The sequence below is a fragment of the Petaurus breviceps genome, unplaced genomic scaffold, assembly GCF_028583685.1.
Source record: "Petaurus breviceps papuanus isolate PSGF00001 unplaced genomic scaffold, PetGlider_PUasm1.0 582, whole genome shotgun sequence".
NCBI lineage: Eukaryota > Metazoa > Chordata > Mammalia > Diprotodontia > Petauridae > Petaurus > Petaurus breviceps.
Window position 1 is genome coordinate 9,719,146 of NW_027186390.1, and position 23,984 is coordinate 9,743,129.

Below are 23,984 nucleotides of genomic sequence, written 5' to 3' on the forward strand. Positions count from 1 at the left end.
GTTAAGGACTATTTTATTTACTCTAGCACTATCTGTTGAGTTGAATATTTTTTTGATTAAAAAATCCTATCTGGGTTAAAAAGAAATCATCCAAAAAAGACCAAGAAGCATTTTAATGCAATCTCAGACCATATTAACAGAAACAGTGTCCATATACGGATGATAATAATTCACTGTATCCTGCACTGGTCAGTCAAGTTTTGTGTTCAGTTCTGCCCCATTTCAATAGGGACACTGACAAAAATATTTCAAGAGCTGTCATGTGGAAGAGAGAACAAACTTTTGTACTGACCAAAATAGCAGAACTAATACAAATATGCAGAAGTGAAGCATATTTCATCTTAATCTAAGAAAGAACTTTCTAGCCAGCTTAACTAGCTGTTAAAAAATGAAAATATGCTTCCTCTCACAATGTCATCAAGGTAGGTATTCAAGCAGAGGCCAGATAAATGTCATCCAGATTTCTCACTAAGAAACTGGGCTAAGATGACCTCTCTAAGTTCCCTTCCAAGGCTAACATTCTATAAGGTTGATGTATTTAAAATAGTAATACAATTAATCTGTTTGTTCTAGATAACTCTATAGCTAATAGTTATTTCAATATTCCAAGGATCTGTTATCCATGCAGACATTCCATTCACAGAAATAAGATAACAACTCCACTGAAACAAATAATAGATAACAACTTTATGGAGATGGTGTATGTAAGAAGAAAAATCAGGAGGTGAAAGCAACCAGGGGCTTCAAGAGTGGGGAACCTTCGGCTTCAAAGCCACGTGTGGCCCTCTAGGTCTTCAGGTGTGGCCCTTTGACTGAATCCAAACCCCTGTTGGAGACTGTTCCCATGATAACAAATAATCTGTTGCTAGGACTATACTTGAAACATCTTCAGCTTAGCAGAACCAGCCAAAGCTTGTGCTCTGTTCTTGGTAACAAACCTTGAGAAGTGTGGGGAGGGTGGGAATGAAGGAATTTGTTACCTGAGTATCATGACACTGCAGAGAAGTACTTCAGTGGAAGACTTCTTTTTAAATAAACATATTAAGCCATCTGTGTTATTTTCTATTACAATGTGACTCTAACTACACAAATGTTATTTCCCTCTCAGAAAACACTATTTGAATTTGTATTTTCATTGTAAGGCCATTTGTTTAGTCTAGTCATGGAAGCCCAAACTCATGGATATTTGCACAATTAAGAAATGTGAAAAACCCTGAAGATACTGTTAAAAGTAACCACATTCTGAGAACATCCAGGTCCAATCAAATGGACCTTTTTTCTATAAAGTCGTTTTGCTTAAGAGCTAAAGTTGACAATTTACTTTACCTTTGCCCTCTATGCTGCTTAGAAATCCTATTCTGCTGTTAGGAATACCTGTTTTCACATTCCCTTTGAATTATTCTTCTCTCTTCAAGCTTATGCTGTCCCCAAGTCCCAGTTTTAGCAGATGACTTAGCTTCCTCTGTAACTGAAAGACTGAGGCCTTTGGAAAAAAGTGTCTTCAATTTCCTTCTTTCTATTCAAAAGTTGTGAGCATCATTATTTATTCTTCTCTCCTTTCTCGTTTCAGAAAAGGGAGTATATCTACTCCTAAATCAAGTTAATTCTCTCTACCTGTGGCTTGACTGCATCCCCTATCACCAATTGTAGGACATTGCTCCAATCATAAGAAAAGTAAGGTGAGAGAAGCTTACTTTTGTATATTCTGAGTCTAAGGTACTGGTGCGAAATTTTTCCAGTGAATAAGCATCATCATGGGCCAATAATTATCCCTTTTTCCCTGAGGAAAAGGAACTAAAATAAAATTACCCCTGTGTTTAATACAGCCTAAATGGCTGTCTGACTTTGTTTAGTAGGCAAACTTTTAATTTTGCATAGTATTGCTGATGCCTCTTAAAACTTGTGCTAGTTAGTGGCAAGGAACAGAAATCAAACTTGTTTATAAATCTTACTCCTAGTAAAACGGTATCTACTCCAACGAAGAATGACCCATGCTGCACATAACAGCCCTTAATCATACCACAGCAACAAAAGGGTTTCCTTTTCTGACATGGGAATGCCTTGCCTGTACTGAGAACCTTCAGGTGGTCCTAGTTTTTCTGCAAGTGGCAGGAATGCAAGTCTCTATAAATTAAAAAGGGCCTGCAGGCTGAAAAACTAGTTCTAGGTTGCTACTGATAAGTCAAAGGAAATTTCTTTCTTCAGTGCTAGTAAGCCAGGCCATATTCCTTTCTAGCCTCCCAAGTTTGTATGGACATGTTGAAAAGTTTCAACAGTGGACTGGAATGGCTAGATTCAGGCTCTGTCACTAATTAAGTGACTATAAAATCTAGGGGTTGGACTAAATGATTGGTAAGGTTCAATCCAGTTATAAAAAAATCCATTATTTCTGTAGTTACCAAATTGCTTTAGTGTCTGATATTTAAGAAAATAGTTACTTAATCTCAGACAACGAGTTTTGTGTTTGTTGCCTCCTGATCTGGTTTTTGTTGTTGGTGAGACAACCAGGTGATATCACATAAGACAAATGGAAATGTAAGTAACTGACTCAAGGTGCAGAATGAAAGATGCATTCTTATACATGGCCTATATGTTGGTTTGTTCTGCTGAATTATGTACATGTGTCACAAGTAAGGGCTTCTAATTGAGAAGGGGGAGTTTAGAAGGTGCTATGTTAGAGTTGTAATAAATATACTCCCCCCCAAAGTGTAATTAATAAAAAAAAAAACATTAAAAGCAGAGAAAACAAAAAAGCTTCTAAGAAAGAAATAAGGAGAACAGGTTTATTACCACCCTGTTAAATTGAAATACAGAATGTTTAGGGCAGCTAGGTGGTGCAATGAATAGAGCCCCGGCCCTGGTGTCAGGAGGACCTGAGTTCGAATCCAGCTCAGACACTTAACACAAAAACTAGCCTTGTGACCTTGGGCAAGTCACTTAACCCCACATGCCCCCCCCCAAAAAGCAAAAAACAAAAAAAAAATACAGAATGTTTACACATATGTAATACATACTTCTTTAAAAAAAAACACATAATCAATATTCAATGCTTTGTATGTAAGCTGCCTGTTCTTTTTTGTATATTGGGTTATGTGTATTTGTTGATGATTATTAAATAATAGTGAAAAAGAAAAAAAATAACTTTAGAAAAGTTGGGAAGGTGAAATGGGTTTCATTTTGGATATGTCAAGTTAGAGATGAAAATAGGACATAAAGATGGATACGTTCAAGAAGTCAGTGATTAAAGATTGATGTTCAAGGGAGACATTTGGAAGGGCACAATGTTGCTAAGACTGTCTGATGTAGTTACACTAACCAGTGGTTTTTCTAAAATTTTCTTCATTGTTACAAAGGATTGTTCAATTCCAGGAAAAATGGTCATGTCATACAAGCAAATAACAGCATGTAAAAATCCAAAGGACCAACCAAACTTTTTTACAAAAATAATACAAGTATGGAGCTCAGAAGAGACCAAGGTAAAGCTCAGATAAAGAGATAGTAGTAACTCTTTTCTAGTTTCAGTCTTCTTCTTCATGGGTTCTTCTCCATCTGTCTATAAATATAGTCAAACTTCTTGGTTATGAATAATTTTCTTCATCACCAAACTGTTGTATTTTTCTTGGACTCTCTAGTATTTGACACTGTTGACCACCTTCCCTATTACCTTGGCATCAAAGACAATGCTCTCCTATTTCTCAAACAGATCCTTCAATTTCCTTTACTTTCTAGTTCCTAGTTCTCTTCCAGACACCTTTTATTCTTCACTTTCTTTTCTCCATATAATTAATCACATGGATTCTTCAGATAAAAGTTATTTTGGTCTCCCTTGAGAACTTTACTCCCAGGTCTTCAACTACTGCTTTTAGGCAGAAAATTTTCAAATCTGTATCTCTCCACCTGAACTCTCTTCTGGACATAAGTACACTTCCAACTATGTATCTTTCTCACATTCATCCCCTTTTCCCTAAATTTCCAAAACAACTACGTTGGTAGATATTCTCATTGTGAACAACATGAAGTTAGAAGCCTCTAACAGAGTTCCTGTATGTAATCTGTCAACTCTCCCATCACTCAAAACATCCTTCATACTGCTGTCATACATTATGCAGAGAAGGTCAGGTAAGATTTCTGTCCCACATTCTTCTTTGATTCCCAATGATTAATGACTAAGGTTCAACTTCCTTAGCTTATCATTCAACAGAGAATCTTGGCTACCTAGGTTTTTTAGAGTTTTATCTCATATTAATCAATTCTTCATATTCTATGATCTACGTAACCTAGACTACTTAACCATTCCCATATATGTCCAATACTTTCTAGTTTCCATGCCTTACTAGTGTTTCCTACACCCAGAATACTCTCATCACCCTCTCTACTTGAACTTCTAGCCACCCATCTAAAGCAGGGTTTTTTTTAACCATTTTTATGTCATATTCTATTACTCAGAATGTTTTTAAATGTATAAAATATCTAAGATTATTAAGGTGATCAATAAAATTGAGATACAATTATCAAAATATTTTTCAAACAAACAAAAACAAAATGATGGATCCCTCCTAAACAGTTTAGGAACTCCTGTTCTAAAGCCTAACACAGACTATCTCCTTCAGGAGGTCTTCCTTGAACTCCCTTCCCCATCAATGATGGACATTTTACACAATCTTGGCTTCCATCTCTTCTGGCACATATGCAATATTATTTTGATCTTCTATGCCCTAATTAAATATCCTATTTATTTTTGTGTGCCCTATCACCTTATTATTCTTTTAAGTTCCAAGAGAGCAGGGGACCTTGATCTTTTTATCTCCCTCTACATTTAATAAAGCATTTTCTGCACACAAATATTTAATAAATGTTTTACTAAATTTAAATGAGCTAATTTGTTGAAATTTAAAGTTATAGTTGGGTGAACAGTTTTCAAATTACTCCGTAATAAATATTACTCTTCCAAACCCAAGTATTATTAAAATGCATGAATACTCTGGACAATATTTTCAAAATGGAAGCAGAGAAGAAGAAAATAATCAGGCAGTGGTAAAATTAGTAAGTTGCTAAGATGTTAGACACCTCAAGACACCAGAATGTAAAAAAAGTCTGTAGGAAAGCTGAAAGAGCGTAAAAAATAGAATGGAAAAAGTGGTAGTAAATACTGTTAATTTATCCATAGCTTCTTGTAAACCCAAGAATAACTTCCTCTTTTACGTTTACATTTTGGATTCTATTTTGTGTAAAGTAATTCTCTATAAGAATTTGTCTGAGTCAGAAGACCTGGGGTTCAAGTCATGCTGATACATGTGCAATCCTCAGAATTTATTACTTGCTCTAATACTACTACTTAAGACTAATAATAAGTTAGATATTTTAAGTATCTTATGGTTCACCATGTAAAAATTTCCCCTGAAATGTTTAAGGGACTCAAAGAAAGTAGAGCATAAGCTTTTGCCCTACTTTTATATTAAAGTCCTAGAGGGCAAGGACAAAAGTTTGTATTTGCCCCATTACTCTCTACAGTACCTTGGTTCCTTTTCACTAGCTCCCTATGCATGAAATACACTTCTTTTCCACTTCTGCCCCTAAGGTTCCCTAGATTTCTTCAAGATAGAAGTCCACCTTATGCCAAGTGCCCTTCCCCATCTTCCATCTATCTATTCTCCAGATAACTTGTATGTACCTAGTTATGACATATTATAAATACACAATACTCTTTAGAATAAGAGCTCCTTGAGGGCAAGAACTGTGTTGAACTTTCTTTGTACTCTGAAGAGTTAAGTACTTAATAAACGCTTATTACTGGTATTCAAATAATTGCGGAATGATTCAAACGGAAATCTTCTCCCCTCAAAAACAATTCAGATATAATTGTAAAATCTTTTCAGCATCTGTTCCCTTAATTAGTGATTGCAAGCTTCTGGGCTGGTTAATAGAAAAATAAACTTCTCCCAACCCAAAGCATTCTGCTAGTTTCAGTTGTTCCACCAGTTAAATAGATTTGGCATCAATTTGCAAATCTGATTTCCTGTGTTAGATTAGAAATAGCTTTAAAAGACTGTTATGAATAAACTTTAATTTTATAGCTGGGAAAGATAAAAGTTTACTTTCAGGGACTCAGAACTGGGGTACTAACGTGTACTTAGTTTCTTAGCAACTTCAGTTTCAGTCCTTCCAGTTGGAAAAACTTTTATCTCCAACTCTGAAATGTCGGCGATACCAACTACATTTCCCCCCTAAAGGCAGTTATAATACCTTTCTTATTTGCAGTTTTTGAGGGGTGTGAACTACAAACTATTTTTAGTCGATGGACAAAAACCATATTTGCACGCATAGCAGTACTGTTTTTGGTACCTTTATCTCTTATATTTCTTAAGTTACTAAGCACACTAGCTTTTCTTTTAACTTTTGCAGATAAGCCTCATTTTCACTAGATAATTGCTTCCTCGTCCCATTCTCATAAAGGGTGCCATCTGGAGTCAAACTTCGAGGCCTTGAACGGTAGGGCACCACTATCTTGCTACCTAAAGTTTAAATGCTGGTGATCGGAATGCCAATAAATGCTGGGAAACGTACTGGGGGGCACAAGGAATTGGGTGGTCTTACTCCCCGCCTCCATCTGCCAAAAAATAGTCTGTGATTTAAGTTTTAAACTGAGCGACCTAAAAGTGCCCGCGCCGCCCTCCCCTCCCCGATCCTAAATCTCATTACACGGGGATAGGGTGACAAAAGCAGGGCAGAGCACACATGGAAACAGCCACACGCCCGCTTCTGGAACCCACTCCCAGCGCGAGGCCATAGCAGCGACCTCCCCAGGAGTCCGCTTCCGGAGGGGCTCCTGGGAGGGGCGACGCAGGCGCCGGCCACGCGCCCCGGACCTGTAGAGGCCGCTCGCGCCTGCGCCTCCCGGGGCAACGACGCGCGTCAGGCCGCAGCCGCCTCGGGCTCTAACAGCCACCGCCGGAGCAAGAGGGCTGCAGAGCGAGGCTCGCGAGCGGCCCGCCAACTCACCGCCGTCCTCCTGTCGCTGACACCGCGTCCTCCACTCCCCACAGCATAACAGAAAAAGAGAGGCAAAGTTTGGTTCTCGCTCTTAGGCCTCAACTTCCCTTCCCCCCATGCAGTTCATCCATATTAGCCCTCTGGTTCTCCTCCCGGGCCTTGGCCTTTCCACCGTTATGCTACCAAGAATTATCACTTACTCAGGCGCTTCCCGCGGCGGCTGAGACTCCACGGCGGCCATTTTGAACTTCCCGACTCCTTGGCGGCAGCGGCGGCGGCTGCCGGGACAGGGGAAGGTGGTAGTTGGAAGGGAATCGCCGCGCATGCGCTCCGCCCGGAGAAGAACGAAAGGAGGAATGAGTCCTCAATAACAATCCGGATATGAAACCCTTCTTCCGGAGGGTGGAGCGTAAGGACGTTCATACGCACTTCCGGGCAGGCTCAGGGGCGCTGTGATGCGCTCTTTTATATCCTAAGGCGCTTAATATTCCTATTATTTGGGGCAGTAATTAATTAGTTTTAAGAACGAACCTTCTAAAGATTCTAGATGGCCTTTGCTTTTACAAATAAGTGTGCGAAGAGGGCGTACTGTTTGCAGTCCATTCTCTGTCCTGTCTCTCCCTGCCCCCCCTTCAATTTACGGACTCCAAAGCTAGAATTCAGTTCCCGTGTTTTGGCTTAGATTCAAGGACCTGTGATTTCGTAGGTGTGCTGTGTGGCAATTTCAAAGATCTCAACCTTTTTTTGTCCCCAGTACTTTTAAAACTTGTGAGACAGTTTCCTGAGACATAGAAGATAACCGACCACTCCAAAGCCACACAGTAAGTTTCACTGGTAAAATTTAAGCCTAGGTCTCTCTCAACTCTTAAGCTATAAAGAAAACAAAATTATTTTCAGGTTGGTTCATCCATAATTTATTATTGAGAGGTAGGGACAAAAATCTTTTGGGAATCGTGTGTACTATTGACTATCCAAGAAGGTCATATCTTGGAAGACGTGGATAAGAAAAATGGCTTTTTTTCACCAAATCCCAGAATAAAAAGTTGGGGGAAAGGGAAGCAACTCCTAAAGCTCCTTATCATGAGGTCATGCAAGCTTAAAGAAAAAAGCCAGAGAAAGCATTAGATAACCTTATAGATCCAAAAAGATATAAAGGCAAAGTAGAGACATTTAGAGTACATTTCTGATTTTTTTTCTTTTTAGTTTGACAATTACCATGCCCTTTACAAAGTTCCTGGTTATTTCTATCAGATAAAGTATAAACTATTGAATAGGCCACTGCTAGGACCTAGTTTGGTATTTCTTAGGTCTTAATCTTTTGATCAAGCTAAAAAGGGACCTTCTGGAAGAAGATAAAAAGGATAGAGGAATTCCAGATACATTTCATGAAAAAAAAGAGACATTTATACTCCTCTTGATTTCGTTGACACTGATCTTTCTTGTTTCTGCAACTTCTCTCAGACTCCTCTTTTTCAGTCTTTGAAGAATCACTATCCAACTTCTCTAGCAACTTTCTGTCCTGGGCTTTTTCTGATCTCATCTGGTACTATGTGTTCAAGTGTCTTGTTTGTTACTCCCAAATCTATATATATCCAGACTTCATCAGTCCCCAAAGTTCAAGTGCCCCCACCAACTATCTGCTGGATAGATAATTCAAGAAAGGTAGTCCTTGCTTACTGAGTGATATCCGGATTGTAGTGAATTGAAGTGAAATCACTTACTTAGTGAGGGAAGATAGTAATAAAAAAAAAAAAAGGAGCTGAAAAGGGGTAAGAGATATGGAATAAGGGGACCTAGTAAAGAAAGTAGAAAGTCATGGCAGAGAAAGCCCTTTGGAAAAGAGAGCAGAGCAGCCTGGAGAGGAACTGCAACTTCATATGCTTAGATAGCTTTAATTAGATATCTTGATATAGCTACTGTATGGGATGTTTAGGATGTCTAGCACCACTGGTGTGAGGGCTTGCCAAGCTCTTTTGGGGGCTGCTCATCCATCTTTGGTATCTACCTGAATCACTCAATTATCACCTGTGGTTCCAAGAAGCTGTAGCAAACACAGCAGCCACACCCTGATAAACCATCTTGGAAGATGGACTAAACCAGGTTGAAGGTAAGTGACAGGCCTCAAACCTCTAAGGGGATTAGAGGGATGTCTACCCTGAGCTTGTGAAGACTTCCCAGTAGACTGGGCAGATGAGAACAATTTGTCCCAATAATCATCAGGCCAGCTGAAGCAGGTGCTGTGAAGTGCTTGGAGTTTAGTTTGGTAAGATACTGAAGATGCCAAGGTCATCCACTGCTTCCCAGGCTATGGCCGGTTGTCCAGACTTTTGTCTTGCCAATAGCTTTCAATGAGTGGGGAAGAGGGAGGCTAACTTTGTTGCCTCAGGAACAATTTACAGTTTCCACTTTTTCCACTTCAAATTATTTGTCTAAAATTGTCTTCCCCTCTGAACCTGCCCTTTTCACACTTAACTACTTCTGTTAAAGGCACCATCATTCTTTAAATTACCACTCTTTGGAGTCACTCTTCCATCTCCCCAACAAGCAATCAGTTGCCAAGTCCTGTTGATTTTACCTACACAGCATCTCTTGTATCTACTCCCTTCTCTCCACATGCCACTACCCTACTTCTTTTCTTGCTTAAACTATGGAATAATCTTCTACTTGGGCTCCTTGTTTCTCATCTCTCCCTTCTCTAATCCACTTAACTGCCAAAATAATATTCCAAAAGCACAAGTCTAGCCTAGTTATACCAGATACTTAGGAGGAGCTTCCACGATTAGTTTACCCTTCCTCCCTCTCCCTATGCCTCCCAATAGGTGACTACTTCTCCCTAATCACTATTTCAGGAAAGGCATGGGCAATGCTACAATTGTTTGAATCCACGTGTATGACTTTATATTTATTCCAATTCAGTCTTTTTTTATGTGATCTTTTTATTTCTGAAATTAAACAAGTGAATATTTTCATATACATAGTGTGACAGAGGATTGTGCATAAAACAGTATTTCTTCTTGCTTTTCTTTTAAATATATATACTAATTCAACATATCAAGTCAATAAGCATTTAAGTGCTTAATATGCAAATAGACAATCCTTGCTACCCTCAAGGAGCTTACATTCTAAATCAGAATGTACAGGTGGGGGGAGAGGATGAGGTCTGTGTTTCTTTCTGGCCTTCTGTGCTACAGTTGAAAAAATAGATGCTTCACTGAACCTTTCACTACCTTTCCTTTTGTTTTTTTTTTTTTACTATACTATTCCTAGGATAGCTAGGGACACAATGGATAGAATTTCAGGCCTATCATCAAGAGGACCTAAGTTCAAATCAGATCTCAGACATTAGCTGTGAGATCCTTGGCAAATCATTTAACCCTCTTTACCTCGGTTTCCTCATTTGTAAAATAAAGTAGAGAAAAAATGAAATACCAAACCATTCCATTATCTTTGCCAAGAAAACCCAACTGGGTTCACAAAGAGTGGATCATGGCTGAACAACAATTTCTATTCCTGTCTCCTTTCCTATACATTATACTTTCCCATTGGGGGCAGGAGGAGAGGGGAGGGAGGAATTTTGTAAGAAATATTCATAGTCAAAACAAAGTCTAGTATTGCCAGTCTGATAAGTCTTATTCTATGTCCTAAGTACATTACCATCACTGTCAGTTTTTTGAATATATGGGTTCATCACTACATTATTCAGAGTCCTGTCTTTCAAAGTTACCTTTATGTTATTGTTATAGTATAAATTGTTCTCATTCTGTTTACTTCACAAGTAAGTCATAAGTAAGTCACATACAAGTCTTCCCAGGTTTGTATGACTTTATCCTTTTGTCATATCTTATGGTACAATCATATTTCATTGCATTTATATAGCATAATTTGTTAAACCATTCCCCCAATTATTGGGTACTCTCTTTTTTTCTACTAAAAAAAGTGCTACTAGATACCAGGCACTGAGGATACAAAAAGATGCAAAAGCAGCCCTTGTCCTCAATCTAATGAGGGAGTCTTACATGTAACCAAAAATATACAAAACAAGCTATATATAGGAAAAATAGGAATTATTAACAGAAGGAAAGCACTGGACTTAAGAGGGATTGGGGAAGGCTTCCAATAAAAGAAGAGATTTTAGTTGAAACTTAAAGGAAACTAAAAAGGGAGTAATTGGGGTGAAGGAAGAAGAATATTCTGGACATGGAGGACAGCCTGAGAAAATGCCAGAAGTGGAGAAATGTGAGAAGTGAGGCCAGAGTCATTGGATGGAATAATAATGGTTGAGGAGTAAGAAATAAGACAGGAAAGGTTGGAGATTGTTATAATGGTCTTTGAACACAAAACGGGATTTTGCATATATGATTCTTGGAGGTGATATAAAGCCTGTAGAGTTTGTTAAGGGTGGGGTAGGGAGAAGGGATGGGTGTGTTTGGGAAATCACTTTAGTGACTAAATGGAGGATGGATTAGAGTGGATGGAAACTTGTGGCGGACCCACTAGAAGACTTTTGCAGTAGTCAGATGTGCGGTGATGAGAGTTGGCAGTGTCAGGAGAAAAAAGGCATATTGGAGAAATGTAAAATTGAAATCTACATGCTTTGGAAACAGATTGGATGCGCGCGGGGAAAGATGGTAGAGAGATATTGAGGAATTTAGGATGACTTCTAGGTTGTGAGCATGAAGGACTGGGAGGATAGAGTTGCCCACTACAGTAATAGGGAAGTTGGTGGGTGGGAGGAGGAGGGTTAGAGGGAAAAATGATGAATATGAGTACTTCTTTCTCAGTCAAGCAAGACAAAATAGTTCAAGCTCAGAAGGAACTCAAAGTCTGAGGGAGACAACGTGCAAACAACTATACACAAACAATAAATAAACTGGATCAACTGGAGATAATTTCAGAGAGAAGGCATTAAGATTAAGGAGGCCCCGAAAAGGCTCCCTGAAGGAGGCAGGCTTTGGTTGAAACTTGAAAGAAGCCAGGAAGCCTTTGGGCTATACACCTGGAAGAGACATCCCCAGATTAGAGCCAAAGGCAGTTTCTTTCAATCGCAAATTGAAAATAAAGGTTTTGTTATGTAACAGTTCGATTCGCTTCAGCTCTTTGGAAACTGTTCTTCAAACTCTCCACTTCCACGCTAGGCTCTCACTATATTCCTGCCCTCCCCCAACCTTTCCCCGTCCACGGGTGCAGGACCGCCTTTCACACTCTCCTCCGCAAAGCTTACACGAAGATGGGAGCGAGAGTTAAGCAACAGAGCGGAGCGCGCGCGATAACTCCCGCGACGCCCCGGAAGTCCTGCAGTGGGGGACTGATGAAAGGTGAGGGGGTAAGGCGAGGAAGAAACGTTGGGGGCGTGGCCGAGGGGAGGGGCGGGGAGGAGGGCGGGGTGTCCCGAACTGTCCTGGCGGCAGGGCGGAGCTAGGAGAGCCTCCAGCTTGGGAGGGAGTCTGCTGCTGTCGCAGCAGCTTGGAGGCGCTGGCCTAAACGCGCACGTGGGGGCGGGCCGGAGAGGCCGCGCAGGAGGAAGGAACAGGTGGACTAGCGGACCGGGAAGCAGCAGCCGGGCTTGCCTCAAAAGGGGAGCCGCGCAGCCCCGACCCTGCTCCGCCTTTGGTCCCCCGGAATCATCCAGGCTCGGCTCCCACCAGCTGAGGCCGGCGGAGAGACTTCCCGCCGCAGCCGCCGTCTCAGCCGGCCCTTGCGGGAGCTCTCGCAGCGCGCCCGGCGCGGACCCCGCGGCGGGTGTTACCGTTAACGGCCGGTGCATGCTGCCCGCCGCTCCGGCCCGGCCGATCTGCTAGGTGAGTTTGGCTTGGGCTCCGGCGCCTACAGGTGGGGAGCCCGGGTTCCGGAGCGGGTGACGCAGATGGACCGGCAGCTGGACTGGGTGGAGCGGCCTCCGCTGGCTGCTCGTTGGCCACTCCGGGAAGCACGCGCCGTTGTTTGGTTTGGTGTGATTGTGTGAGGGGCGCTGCTTCCCCTCCTCCACAGCTCTGCGTTAGGGAGGGCCCTTGATTGTGGCTCTGGAGACGGGGATCCTTGGCTTTGCCGCTTATTCTCTGGCTGCGTGACCTGGTGCGGTGGCATGACCGCAAGCCTCCTGAGGGCGGGCGAAGACTCCTGGTTTTGTCTTCTTACCCCGGGCCTAGCGCGGGGCCGAGCCCTTGGCTCTTTGACCATAAATGCGCGTGCAGTTGAAACGAGGCTTGTCAGGTCACCTCCCTGGGCCTCGGTGCCTTACCTCGAACGAATTCATGGCTTTCTCGTCCAGAGTTTATTTCAAAGTCATAAGATTGATTTCCAGGGGAATTTTATGTCTTTTGTTTTATAATTTTTTTCAGACTATCCAAGGTCATACTCCTGTTACATTATTACTCCAGATAGAAATAAGGAAGCTTTATTTTTTAGCTCCTTGCAATCAACATTATTTAGCTGTCCAGTACATGCACGGGCATATGCAGATAAGTAAGGTGCACAGAAGCTCCTAGAATCTTCAGCTAAAGAGCACCCTAGACAACAACAGCGCTCTTCCACTCTCCTTTTTCAGATGAAGAAAGAAGACCAAAGGGAGGACCTAGTCTGCCCGAGATCACACAGGAGCGGAATTGGAGTTCCTAATTTAAAAAATTCGAATCTGCCCCTCATTAACACCTTTCGCCCTGTAGAACTTAGTTCCTCCAATGATTTTCCATTCACATTGTGAAGCATAAATACTTTTTGCTACCTCTACCAACCCCCCAAAATGATCATAATCTAGAGAGAAGAGACTGGAGGGGGTTGTTGGGAAGACTCAGCTGTATGGTGATAAGATTAGAGGTGATTTGGTTTATTTTGGAACAGACATCTTGTTCTTTGTAGCTGAAGCCCAGTGTAGCAGTTGAAGGAGTGGAATTAGCTAGCAGGCTGGAGGATTGAACACTAAACTTCCTGAAGTTTTCCTTTATACGATTGTAGGGCGGGGTTTGAAAGACCTTCAGGCTCACTCCACTTTTTATCTGCAGCTCTACTTGGTTTCAGCTGCATGGAACAGATTGGGCCCTTTGATACCACCCTGCCCCCACCCTTTCCAGCTTAGTTTTTCGTGTTATCTTTCTCTATTAAACTGTAAGCTCCTTGAGGGTGGAGACTGTTTCTTTTTATTGCATGTATCCCCAGAAGTCTTAGCACAGTGCCTGGCACATAGTAGATGCTTAATAAATGTTTATTGAATTGAATTGAACTACTTCAGTTCATCTTGAATTTTAAGTGCTCCTAACATTTCCTGCAGGACCATGCACACTTTTATATACATTTTCCATGACCTGTTTTTGCTTCTACTTTGCATCTCTAAGGTCTTTTCCAGTTTTAAAGCTATGATCCTACTGACCCATTTCTTACCAAGCCCAGCTCCCTCAGTTTACAGAAAAGGAGACTGAGATGAAGTTTTTGCTCAGTCATTTCAGGCACATCCAAATCTTTGTGTCCCATTTGGGAGTGTCTTGGCAGATACTGGAAGGGTTTGCAGTTTCCTTCTCTGGTTCATATTACAAATGAGGAACTGAGGCAGACAGGGTTAAGTGACTTGTACAGTGTCACACAGCTCGAGAGTGTCTAAGGATAGATTTGAACTGGGGAAGATAAGTCTTCCTGACTTCAGGCCCTGTACACTATTCACTTCGACAGTTTGCTGCTCCCACAGAGTTACAAAGCTATTAACTCTGAGGTTACATTCAAACTCAGTTCTTTCTGACTCCAAATCTTTCACTTTTTTTTTTCTTTTGGAGGCAGTTAGGGTTAAGTGACTTGCCCACGGTCACACAGCTAGTAAGCGTTTGAGACCATATTTGAACTCAGGTACTCCAAATCAGTTCTGGAGCTCTATCCACTGCCCTACCTAGCTTCCCCCAGATCTTTCACACTACCCACTATATCACTTTGCCTTCAAAACAGAAGAATGAAGTCATAAAGTCAAAGTATTTAGCTACTCCGCCTTTGTTGGAGTACTCTAAGAGATGTCTGACTAATTAGTACCCTCCTCCACATCCTTACTGTATCATGCTTCTAAATTATAGTTGTGGCCTGGTGGTATGTAGTGTACTCTAATGATAGTTCTGCTACTGGCCTAAGGTTGAATATCATTTAAGTCACTTTCGTTATACTTGCCACATCTACCTCCTGGGTTTCTTAACATGAGTATATGTTATTATCCAGTGCTATTCCATGCCTTTCTCTATCCTTTTTCCTGTCCACTTGCTGCTGGATAAAGTTATAGCTTCTAGAACCATATTCCATTCATGAGACCCAACCCACTGAACTGAGTGGTAACTGAGTGTTACCCATGATGCTAAATTTGCATCTGTGCTTTAGTACCGTGTTTCCCCGATAATAAGACACTGTCTTATTAGTTGTTTTTTTGGACAGAAAAAACACCAGAGGGCTTATTTTCAGGGGAGGGCTTATTTTAATGAACAGTGACAGCAATTTTAATGAGCAGGTAAATGTGAACAAAAAAATGTACCTTTATTCAATAAGCAAATCACTGGGGAAGAACAGGATGACACGCTCACTGCTGCAGCTCTGATTGGATGCAGCTCGGAGCATGGCGTGCGTTTCACGGGGGGGAGGGGGCGGGGGGCCGTGCATACAGAGGGTACCGTAATGTGGCGTGTAGCACAGGGGATCACCTTCACTACAGTAGCAATCTCAATAGGGCTTATTTTGGGGGGAGGGCTTATTTTAGAGGAATCTTACACAGTAAGGAGAGGGCTTATTTTCGGGATAGGTCTTATTATCGGGGAAACACGGTAACTCCTGTTTGCATACATTTGAGGCTATTGGGTTTTTTGTTGCCCAGCACTTTCTTGGAATTTATTTCCTGTGAAATTGTGGTAGTCTCTACTATCATTTTTCCTACATTGTTGCTGCTCTCCATGGTATCTTGCTTGATTGAGATGAGGGTGTCTGATGGAAGGGAGGGCAGGCTGGGGGGGAGGGAAGTTGGGAGCACCTACTTTTGAAAAGGGACAGGATCAAAGTAGAGAATAGAACAAGTGGGAGGTGGGATAGGAGGGAGGGAAATACAGTCAGTCTTTTATGATATATCTACTATGTTATTGTTTTGCATTAGCCACACATGTACAACATATACTGAACTGCTTATCTTCCCAGTAAGGGTGGGTGACAAGGAAGGAAGGGAATGAATCTGGAATTCAAAGTTTTAAAATCAAATATTCAAATATATATGTGTGTGTTAGTGTACACTATTATTAATACTATTTTACACGTAATTGGGAAATAAGATATACAGGCACTGAGGCATAGAGATCCACTGGAAAAGTCGAAAGGGGTATGGGAGAAAATATGGGAGAGAGCAGATTGGAGGAGAGAATATCCTGTGGGACTGCTGTTTTGGGGTGGTGGGTAGGGGAAAAACGGGGAGAAAATTTGTAACTCAAAATCTGGCGGAAACGAATGATATAAATCAGAAGTTAATAAAGCATTTTAAAAAAAAGAAGTTGATTCTCTTTTTCTTTTGTTTTCAGTTTTGTTGGCATAAATGCATCTTATTTTCTTTTTCCTTTTCCTTAGGCTGGGTCTTCCTTTCTCCTGCCCAGCTGTAAGTACAAAGGTTATTTATTTCATAGGCCCATTGCTAATAGACATTGGAGCTTGGACTTGCCTCTTTCTTGCCTCTTTCACCCCTCTTTAGGCAGCCAGCCTGAGGGCTCCCACTCCAGAGTAGCTATTGGTGCTAAACCTTGTGACTCTGAATCAGCCTAGTCCTACTGCAGCTTTGAACTACAAAGCTCAAGATACACACCAGGCTTGGACTCCTCCAGTAGTAGGGGATTACAGTTGTATGCCACCTTCCCTAGCTTTTAATTTATTCTGGTTTTGTTATAGTTTCGCTTTTTAAGTTTTATTTTGTTTTGATTTTCTGCCGCCTTCATTTTAATCAAGTCCACTCAAAGGTTACCAAGTTTCTTAGTCTTCAAAGAACTGGCTTTTAGTTTTTATCAGTTCTATAGTCTTTTGGTTTTTCAATTGTCTGTTTTTCCTCCACCCACACACACACCATTTTTTCCTTTTTTTTTTTTTTTAGGTTTATTTGCTAGGTCTCTAGTTTTTAAAAGTCTATGTTCAGTTTATTAATACTCTTTCTATTTTCTTAACATTTTTAGGGAAGTAATTTTCATCTTGGGATGTATTAAGGGTGTCTCAGAAATTTGGTGTGTTGTGTCTCATCATTATAATTTCATTTTATATAATTATTTAAAGATTTGTTGTTTGATTCACGTATTAGGATTTCATTATTAATGATTTAGAGTATTTCATATGATTAAAAATTTTTTACAGGTTTTTTTTTTTAATGAACTGTTGCTCATATCCTTTGAGCACTTATCTGTTGGGAAATGGATTTTGGTCATACATGTCAGTTTTTATATCTTGGCAATGAAATTTTTTAATGATTTTTGCTTTATAATATAGTTTGAGGCCTATAAGTGCTATTCTCCCTTCATTCCTGCTTTTTAAGCTTATTTCCCTTGATATTCTTAGAGATTTTTTTTTTTCTTACAAAAGGATTTATTAACATGATGGATCTTAGAAATATTTTCATGGCCACATTTCAATTTTTTTAAAGGACATAAATAAGTGGTAGGAAATTCTCCTTACAAATTACACCTGTATCTCTTTATTGAAGTCTGTAGAACTTTAGAAAAAAAATTTTTGCTTATTATTAAGGTCATAGTCTGTAAAAAATATCTGTTGTTTTGTTGGCTTGAGTATTCCCTCCACTGAACATATCACAACTCCTCTACATCTTAAGGTCATATTTAGTAGTTGCTGCATGACCAAGGGGTGGGGGGGAGGGTACTTTTAGCCTTATAGTAAAGAGTTTTTCATACTTAAGATTGGTCCTCAGATGAACTTTGCTGGACCAGGACTTGAACATTTTCTAACCTATTAGATAGAATCTATAGGACTTTTTTTTTTTTTTGGTAAATTTTTTCATTATGAACTTGACAGGAATCAATAAACATGAATATTTTCTTATGCATAGGACAGAAAATGTATTGCTTATGAAAGTGACTCTACCATGTATAGCTTTTTTTGCAAATGCTTTATTAACTTCTGCTTTGCATCATTCGTTTCCACCAGATTTTGAGTTACAAATTTTTTCCCTATTTTTCCCCTGCCCACCACCCCAGAATAATGGTCCCACAGGATATTCCCCTCTTCCAGTCTGCTCTCTCCCATATCTTCTCCCATACCCCCTTCGACTTTTCCAGTAGGGCATGGTGGTTCTCTATGCCCCAATGCCTGTATATCTTATTTCCCAATTACATGCAAAATAGTATTAATCATTGTATTTATATATTTTTAAACATTTGATTTTAAAACTTTGAATTCCAGATTCATTCCCTTCCTCCCTTGTCACCCACCCTTACTGTGAAGATAAGCAATTCAATATACATTGTACATGTGTAGCTATGCAAAACATTGCCATAGTAGATATATTGTAAAAGAATGACTATATTTCCCTCCCTCCTATCCCACCTCCCACTTGTTCTATTCTCTACTTTGATCCTGTCCCTTTTCAAAAGTGGGTGCTTCCAATTTCCCTTCTCCCCAGCCTGCCCTCCCTTCCATCATCCCCCATCTCATCCCCTTCCCCCCTACTCTCCTGTAGGGTGAGATACTCTATTTAGTGTGTATATCATTCCCTCCCTGAGCCAAATTCATTGAGAATAAGGTTTTGCCTTTCGACCTTCCTGTTCTTCCCCTCCATTGTAACCATTTTCCTTTGCCTCTTCTATATGAGATAATTTACTCCATTCTGTCTCTCCCTATCTCCTCTCATTATATTCCCCTCTCACCTCTTAATTTCACCTTTTAGGTATCATTCCTTCCTATTAAATTGGTCCTGTGCCCTCTATCTATGTATACCTGTAAACATATATACACAATTCACATATGTATTCATATGCCCATATACCCTCCTATATAGGCATATATATGTATATTTTCATATATATATATTTCTATTCTCTTCAACTATTTTTATACTGAGAAAAGTTTCATCAGTTACAATTATTGTTTTTCCATGTAGGAATGTAAAAAGTTCAACTTTGATAAGTTCCTTATGATTTCTTTTCCCTGTTTACCTCTCATGCCTCTCTTGCTTCTTGTAACTGAATGTCAGATTTTCTATTCAACTCTGGTTTTTTCATCAAGAATGCTTGAAAGTCTTCTATTCCACTGAATGACCATATTTTCCCCTGAAACATGATACTCGGTTTTGCTGGGTAGATGATTCTTGGTTTTAATCCCAGCTCCTTTGCCCTCTGGAATATCATATTCCAAGCCCTTTGATCCCTCAGTGTAGAAGCTGCCAGATCCTGAGTTATCCTGATTTTGTTTCCACAATATTCAAATTGTTTCTTCCTGGCTGCTTGTAATATTCTCTCCTTGATCTGGGAATTTCACAACCTGGGTATAATATTCCTAGGAGTTTTCTTTTTGGGATCTCTTTCAGGAGGTGATCGGTGGATTCATTCAACCTCTATTTTGCCCTCTGGTACTAAAACATCAGGGCAGTTTTCCTTGAGAATTTATAGGAGGATGATTTCTAGGTTCTTTCTTTGATCTTGGTTTTCAGATAGTCCAATAATTTTTAAATTCTCTCTCCTGGATCTATTTTCCAGGTCAGTGGTTTTTCCCATGAGATATTTCACATCACCTTCTATTCTTTCATTTTTTTGGATCTGTTTAACAGCATCTTGATTTCTCGTAAATTCACTAGCTTCCATTTGCTCCAATCTAATTCTGAAGCAATGATTCTCCTCAGTGAGCTTTTGAGATTCTTTTTTCCATCTGGCAAATTTTTAAGGCATTCTTCTCCTCATTGCCTTTTTGAGCCTCTTTGCCATTTGAGTTAATCTATTTTTTAAGGTATTATTTTCCTCAGGCTGTTGACTCTCATTTCATAATTTTCTGGCATCGTACCCATTTCTTTTCCCAATTTTTCCTCCACTTCTCTTATCTGCTTCTTAAGGTCCTCTATGGCCTGTAACCAGCTTGTATTTTCCTTTGAAGCTTTTGGTGCAGGAGTTCTGACTTCACTGTCTTCCTCCTGTGCCATGCTTTGCTCCTTTTTGTCCCCAAAATAGGAGTCTAATGTTGGATTGCTTTGCTTGGTATGCTTCCTTTGCCTTCTCATTTTGTCATTCAATTACTTGACTTTTGGGCTTTTTGCCACAGTATAACTCTGCTACCAGAGAGGGGAGCTTCGTACCAAATGCTGGGGTTTTCTCAGCTGCTGAAGGTATTGGTTGGGTGCCCTCTTTGAAACCTCCACACACTCTGGCAAGCTGGACACACACCCTAGGACCTCCACCCTAGACTGCAACCCAGATCCAAGCAGGTTAAAGCAAGAGCGATTACCCCTCAGACTGGTCGCTTGGTCCCCCTACACTCTGCAGACTAGGAGCTGAAGCTACCACATGGGGGCAGCTGCAAGGCCGTGGCTCCTTGGTGGCTTCTTGCCCAGGGGAAGAGGCGGAGGCACCCCAACTACTGGATCCCAAAGTCCACACTGCACTGACCTCTCACTTTATCCTTCACATCTATTTGTTGATAATTCTGGAAACAGCCACAGCTGCTGGTTATCTGGAGTCCCTCCAGCCGGTGGTTGGTCCGGCTAGCCCTGGGGCTAAAGCCTCATGGTGGGGCTGGGCTCCCTGCTGGCCTGCTGGGCTGTCCTCAGCAGGAGGTTAGCTTCTTTGTATCATTTTGTGGGTTCTGTAGCTCCAAAGTTTGTTCAGAGTCCCCTTTTACATGAATTGGGGGAGGTGGAAGCCAGAGTCCCTGGGAAGTCCTCTTTGTACTCTGCCATCTTGACTCCACCCCACCCCCATAGCTTGTATTTTAAAGTATATATTACATTTTAAAGTAGGAATCCATTAGTAGTACTGACAGTGCTCTTCTTATCTGTGTCCCCTTCTGAACTTTCTTTTTCTTTTTTCTGAGCATTTGAAAACCTTTTGATTCTTTTTTTCCCCATCACTACCCTCTATTTCTCACTATCCCTTAATCCCTAAATGTAAGCCCTTCTTTCTAATAGATATAGTCAAGCAAAACAAATTTTCATTGTGTTGATTGTGCTCAAAAATGTATGTCTTATGCTATACCTAATTTATGCTTTATCACTTCATGTCAAGAATTGGGAAGCATGTGTCACCATCAGCCTTTTGAAGTTGTGGCTGGCTGTTTTATTGATCAGAATTATTTAAGTCTTTTGGCATTGTTGTCCTTTAGTGTTGTAATCAATGTTTTCATTATTTTCCTCCCTTCACTTCAGTCTACATTAGTTAATGCAAGTTCTCCTAGGTTTCTCTGAATTTATCATTTCTTAAAGCAATGTAGTATTCTATTATATTTATATACAATAATTTTTTCATCCATTCACCAATTAAGGGGCACCCCTTTAGTTTCCTATTCACTGCTACAATTAAAGGTACTACTATAAATATTTTTGTATATATGGGTCCTTTCCCTCTGTCTTCAATCTCTTTGGAGTGTAAGTGGTATTCTTGGCTCAAAGGGATGAAACAGTTTCATGACTTTTAGGTTATAATTCAAATTGCTTTCCAGAATTTTTGGACCACTTCACATGTCTACCAACAGTGAATGTATCTGTACATTTGCCCTCCCACAGCTTCTCCATTGATTGTCATTTTCCTTTTTTTGTCATCTTTGGCAGTCTGACTATGGTTGTAAGATAGAACCTTAGAGAGTTGTTTTAATTTGCATTTTTTCCTTGTGGTTGTTGATAGCTTGGGTTTCTTCCTTTGAGAATTTCTTGTTGTATCCTTTAGCCATTTATTTTTTTGGGGACTGGCTCTATCTCTTTTATTTGTAAGGCTTTCCCAAAAATCTTAGTTTAATTTTAAGCTAATAAAACTTTGTTGTAAAGCTTTATATGTTTATAAAGGACACCTTTTACAGTAGCTTAAAAGTAACTGCATAGGCTTTTGGTATATCCTATATAACTTCAATACCAGACTTTTATTAGAGAAACTTGCTGCAAAGATAACTTCCTAGTTAACAGTTTCTCTTTCAATTTTGACTCATTGTTCTTCCTTGTGCAGAAGACTTCAATTTTATCTAATCAAAATTGTCTATTTTATTTCCTGGGAACCTTTCAGTCCCTTGTTTTATCAGTAACTCTACCCCTTACCTGCCAAAGGTATCTTCACTTCGAATTTGTTTATGATAAGACCTTTTTATATCTAGGTTGTTATTTATTTGAAGATTAATAAGGCATGTGCTATGATACATAGTCATAAGTTGAAATTCTCCTGGAATATTTTCTGATTTCTCTGCATTGTGGGTCATATAGTAAGTCCTTTATTCTTATAGTTAGTGTCTTTGTCTTTCTTGAATTCTGTGCTATTACGTTCAGTTTGCCTCTGTATCTTATGTACTTTGTCTGTACCACTGATCAGCTTTTCTATTTTTTAAGTACCACTAAATAATTTTTATGATAATTGTTTTGTTGTATAGTTGAAACTCTAGTTCTATTAAACCTTCTTCCTTCCCACCACTTTTCATTATTCCATGTAGTCTAATTCTATAAAGTAATCCTTTTGGTTGTTTGGTATGGTATTGAATACATTCATTGAGGTAGTGTTGTCATTGTTAGCATGTTGACATGTGTGAACATTATTTTCCATTATTTTATGTTATTAATATGGTGTCGTGTTTATAGTTTCCCTAATATGAATAATATTATCTGCATCCCTGGTATAAATCCAACCTGTTCTTGGTTTTAGTATGTTGGTACCTTGCTAAATGCTTTATTCATTATTTTTACATTAATATTCATTAGTGATATTGGTATATAGTTGTTTTGAACTTAACAAATATCAACTATGAGCACTTTCCTGTGTTTAGGAGAATGGGGAGGGATGTATGTGAAACTCTGAATTTCTATTGTGTATAACTGACTTTTCTGTTAAAGTATAATGAATTCAGTATGCTGCTTTCAAAACCTTCCTGTTTGTTCAGATTACTTTTGGTTTTTCTGTGTTTCAGAAACATGTTTTTAATGTTGTATTCTTCTTTTTTTTTTTCTTTTGGGCAACCTTATTCCTAGTAACTTTCTCCTCTTATAGTCCCTAATTAAGAAAAGAGAAAAACAAAAGCTTTGTAGTCAAGACAAACAAATTCCTATATCGGCTATTTCTGAAAATATATAACATTCTAAATCTTGAATCTGTCACACTCTGTAAGTGAGCAGCATGCTTCATCAGTCCTTTGGAATCATAAGTCGGTCATCACATTGAATAAAGTTCTTAAGTCTTTCGAAGTTTTGTCTCTCCAGTTTACTGTAGAAATTGTTTTTGTTCTCTCACTTCACCCTGCATCAGTACATAAATGTCTTACCAATTTGGTAAGAAATGTATGTTCCTTCCTATTTCCATTCACAGATCACCAGAGATCTGAGACATCTAACTTTTTAATAAAATTCTGTTTAGGTCCTTAGTTTATTTCTTGTCTGTCTTTTTGTTAGATTTGTTTAGGCTTGAAAAGGGAATTGTTGAGGTCCCTAACTATTACCGTTTTGCTATTTTATTATGTCATTTAAGTTTTCTTTTAAAAACATACCTACGTAGATGTATTCATTTGGTACATATTTATCAAACATTGATATTTCATTATCTAGGGTGCCTTTAAGCATAACATAGTTTGCCTGCTTATCTCTTACTGTCGCCTTATCTGATTGCCACCATTACTTTAAAAAAAAATCTTTTGAAGCATAATAGCATTCTATGTCAGCCTCTTTTAGCGAATTTTTTTTCTTCCACATGTTACATAAAGAATATTTTTGAATTCTGCTTTCTAATTCATTCTTTTGTTGTTTTCAGTCACCCAGTTATGTCCAAGTCTTCATGATCCCATGGACCATAGTGTACCAGAACCTTCTATCTTCCATTATTTTTCAAAGTTTGTCC

The 23,984-nt window shown here is 39.6% G+C and overlaps 2 protein-coding genes across 8 annotated transcripts in view; one reads left to right on the forward strand and one right to left on the reverse strand.

Moving 5' to 3' along the window:
• Window positions 1-7,383, reverse strand: part of PRP4K (pre-mRNA processing factor kinase PRP4K) — a 51,401-nt gene extending 44,018 nt beyond the window's left edge. For all 4 annotated transcript variants that reach the window (XR_011171427.1, XR_011171426.1, XR_011171428.1 and 1 more), the window contains exon 1: window positions 7,191-7,383. Coding sequence is in view for 1 of the 4 variants with exons in the window: in XM_069103562.1 (XP_068959663.1) it covers window positions 7,191-7,315 (125 nt within the window). In the remaining 3 variants the exon portion in view is untranslated. The remainder of the gene's footprint in view (window positions 1-7,190) is intronic.
• A 99-nt stretch (window positions 7,384-7,482) lies between these two features.
• The window catches only part of LOC138173536 (gastrula zinc finger protein XlCGF26.1-like), a 57,086-nt gene continuing 40,584 nt past the window's right edge, over window positions 7,483-23,984 (forward strand). For 3 of the 4 annotated variants that reach the window (XM_069103563.1, XM_069103565.1, XM_069103566.1), the window contains exon 1: window positions 12,422-12,788. The gene's annotated coding sequence lies outside the window, so the exon portion shown is untranslated. Of the gene's footprint in view, window positions 7,812-12,421; window positions 12,789-23,984 lie in introns of those variants that run through there. The other variant, XM_069103564.1, reaches the window with a different exon arrangement.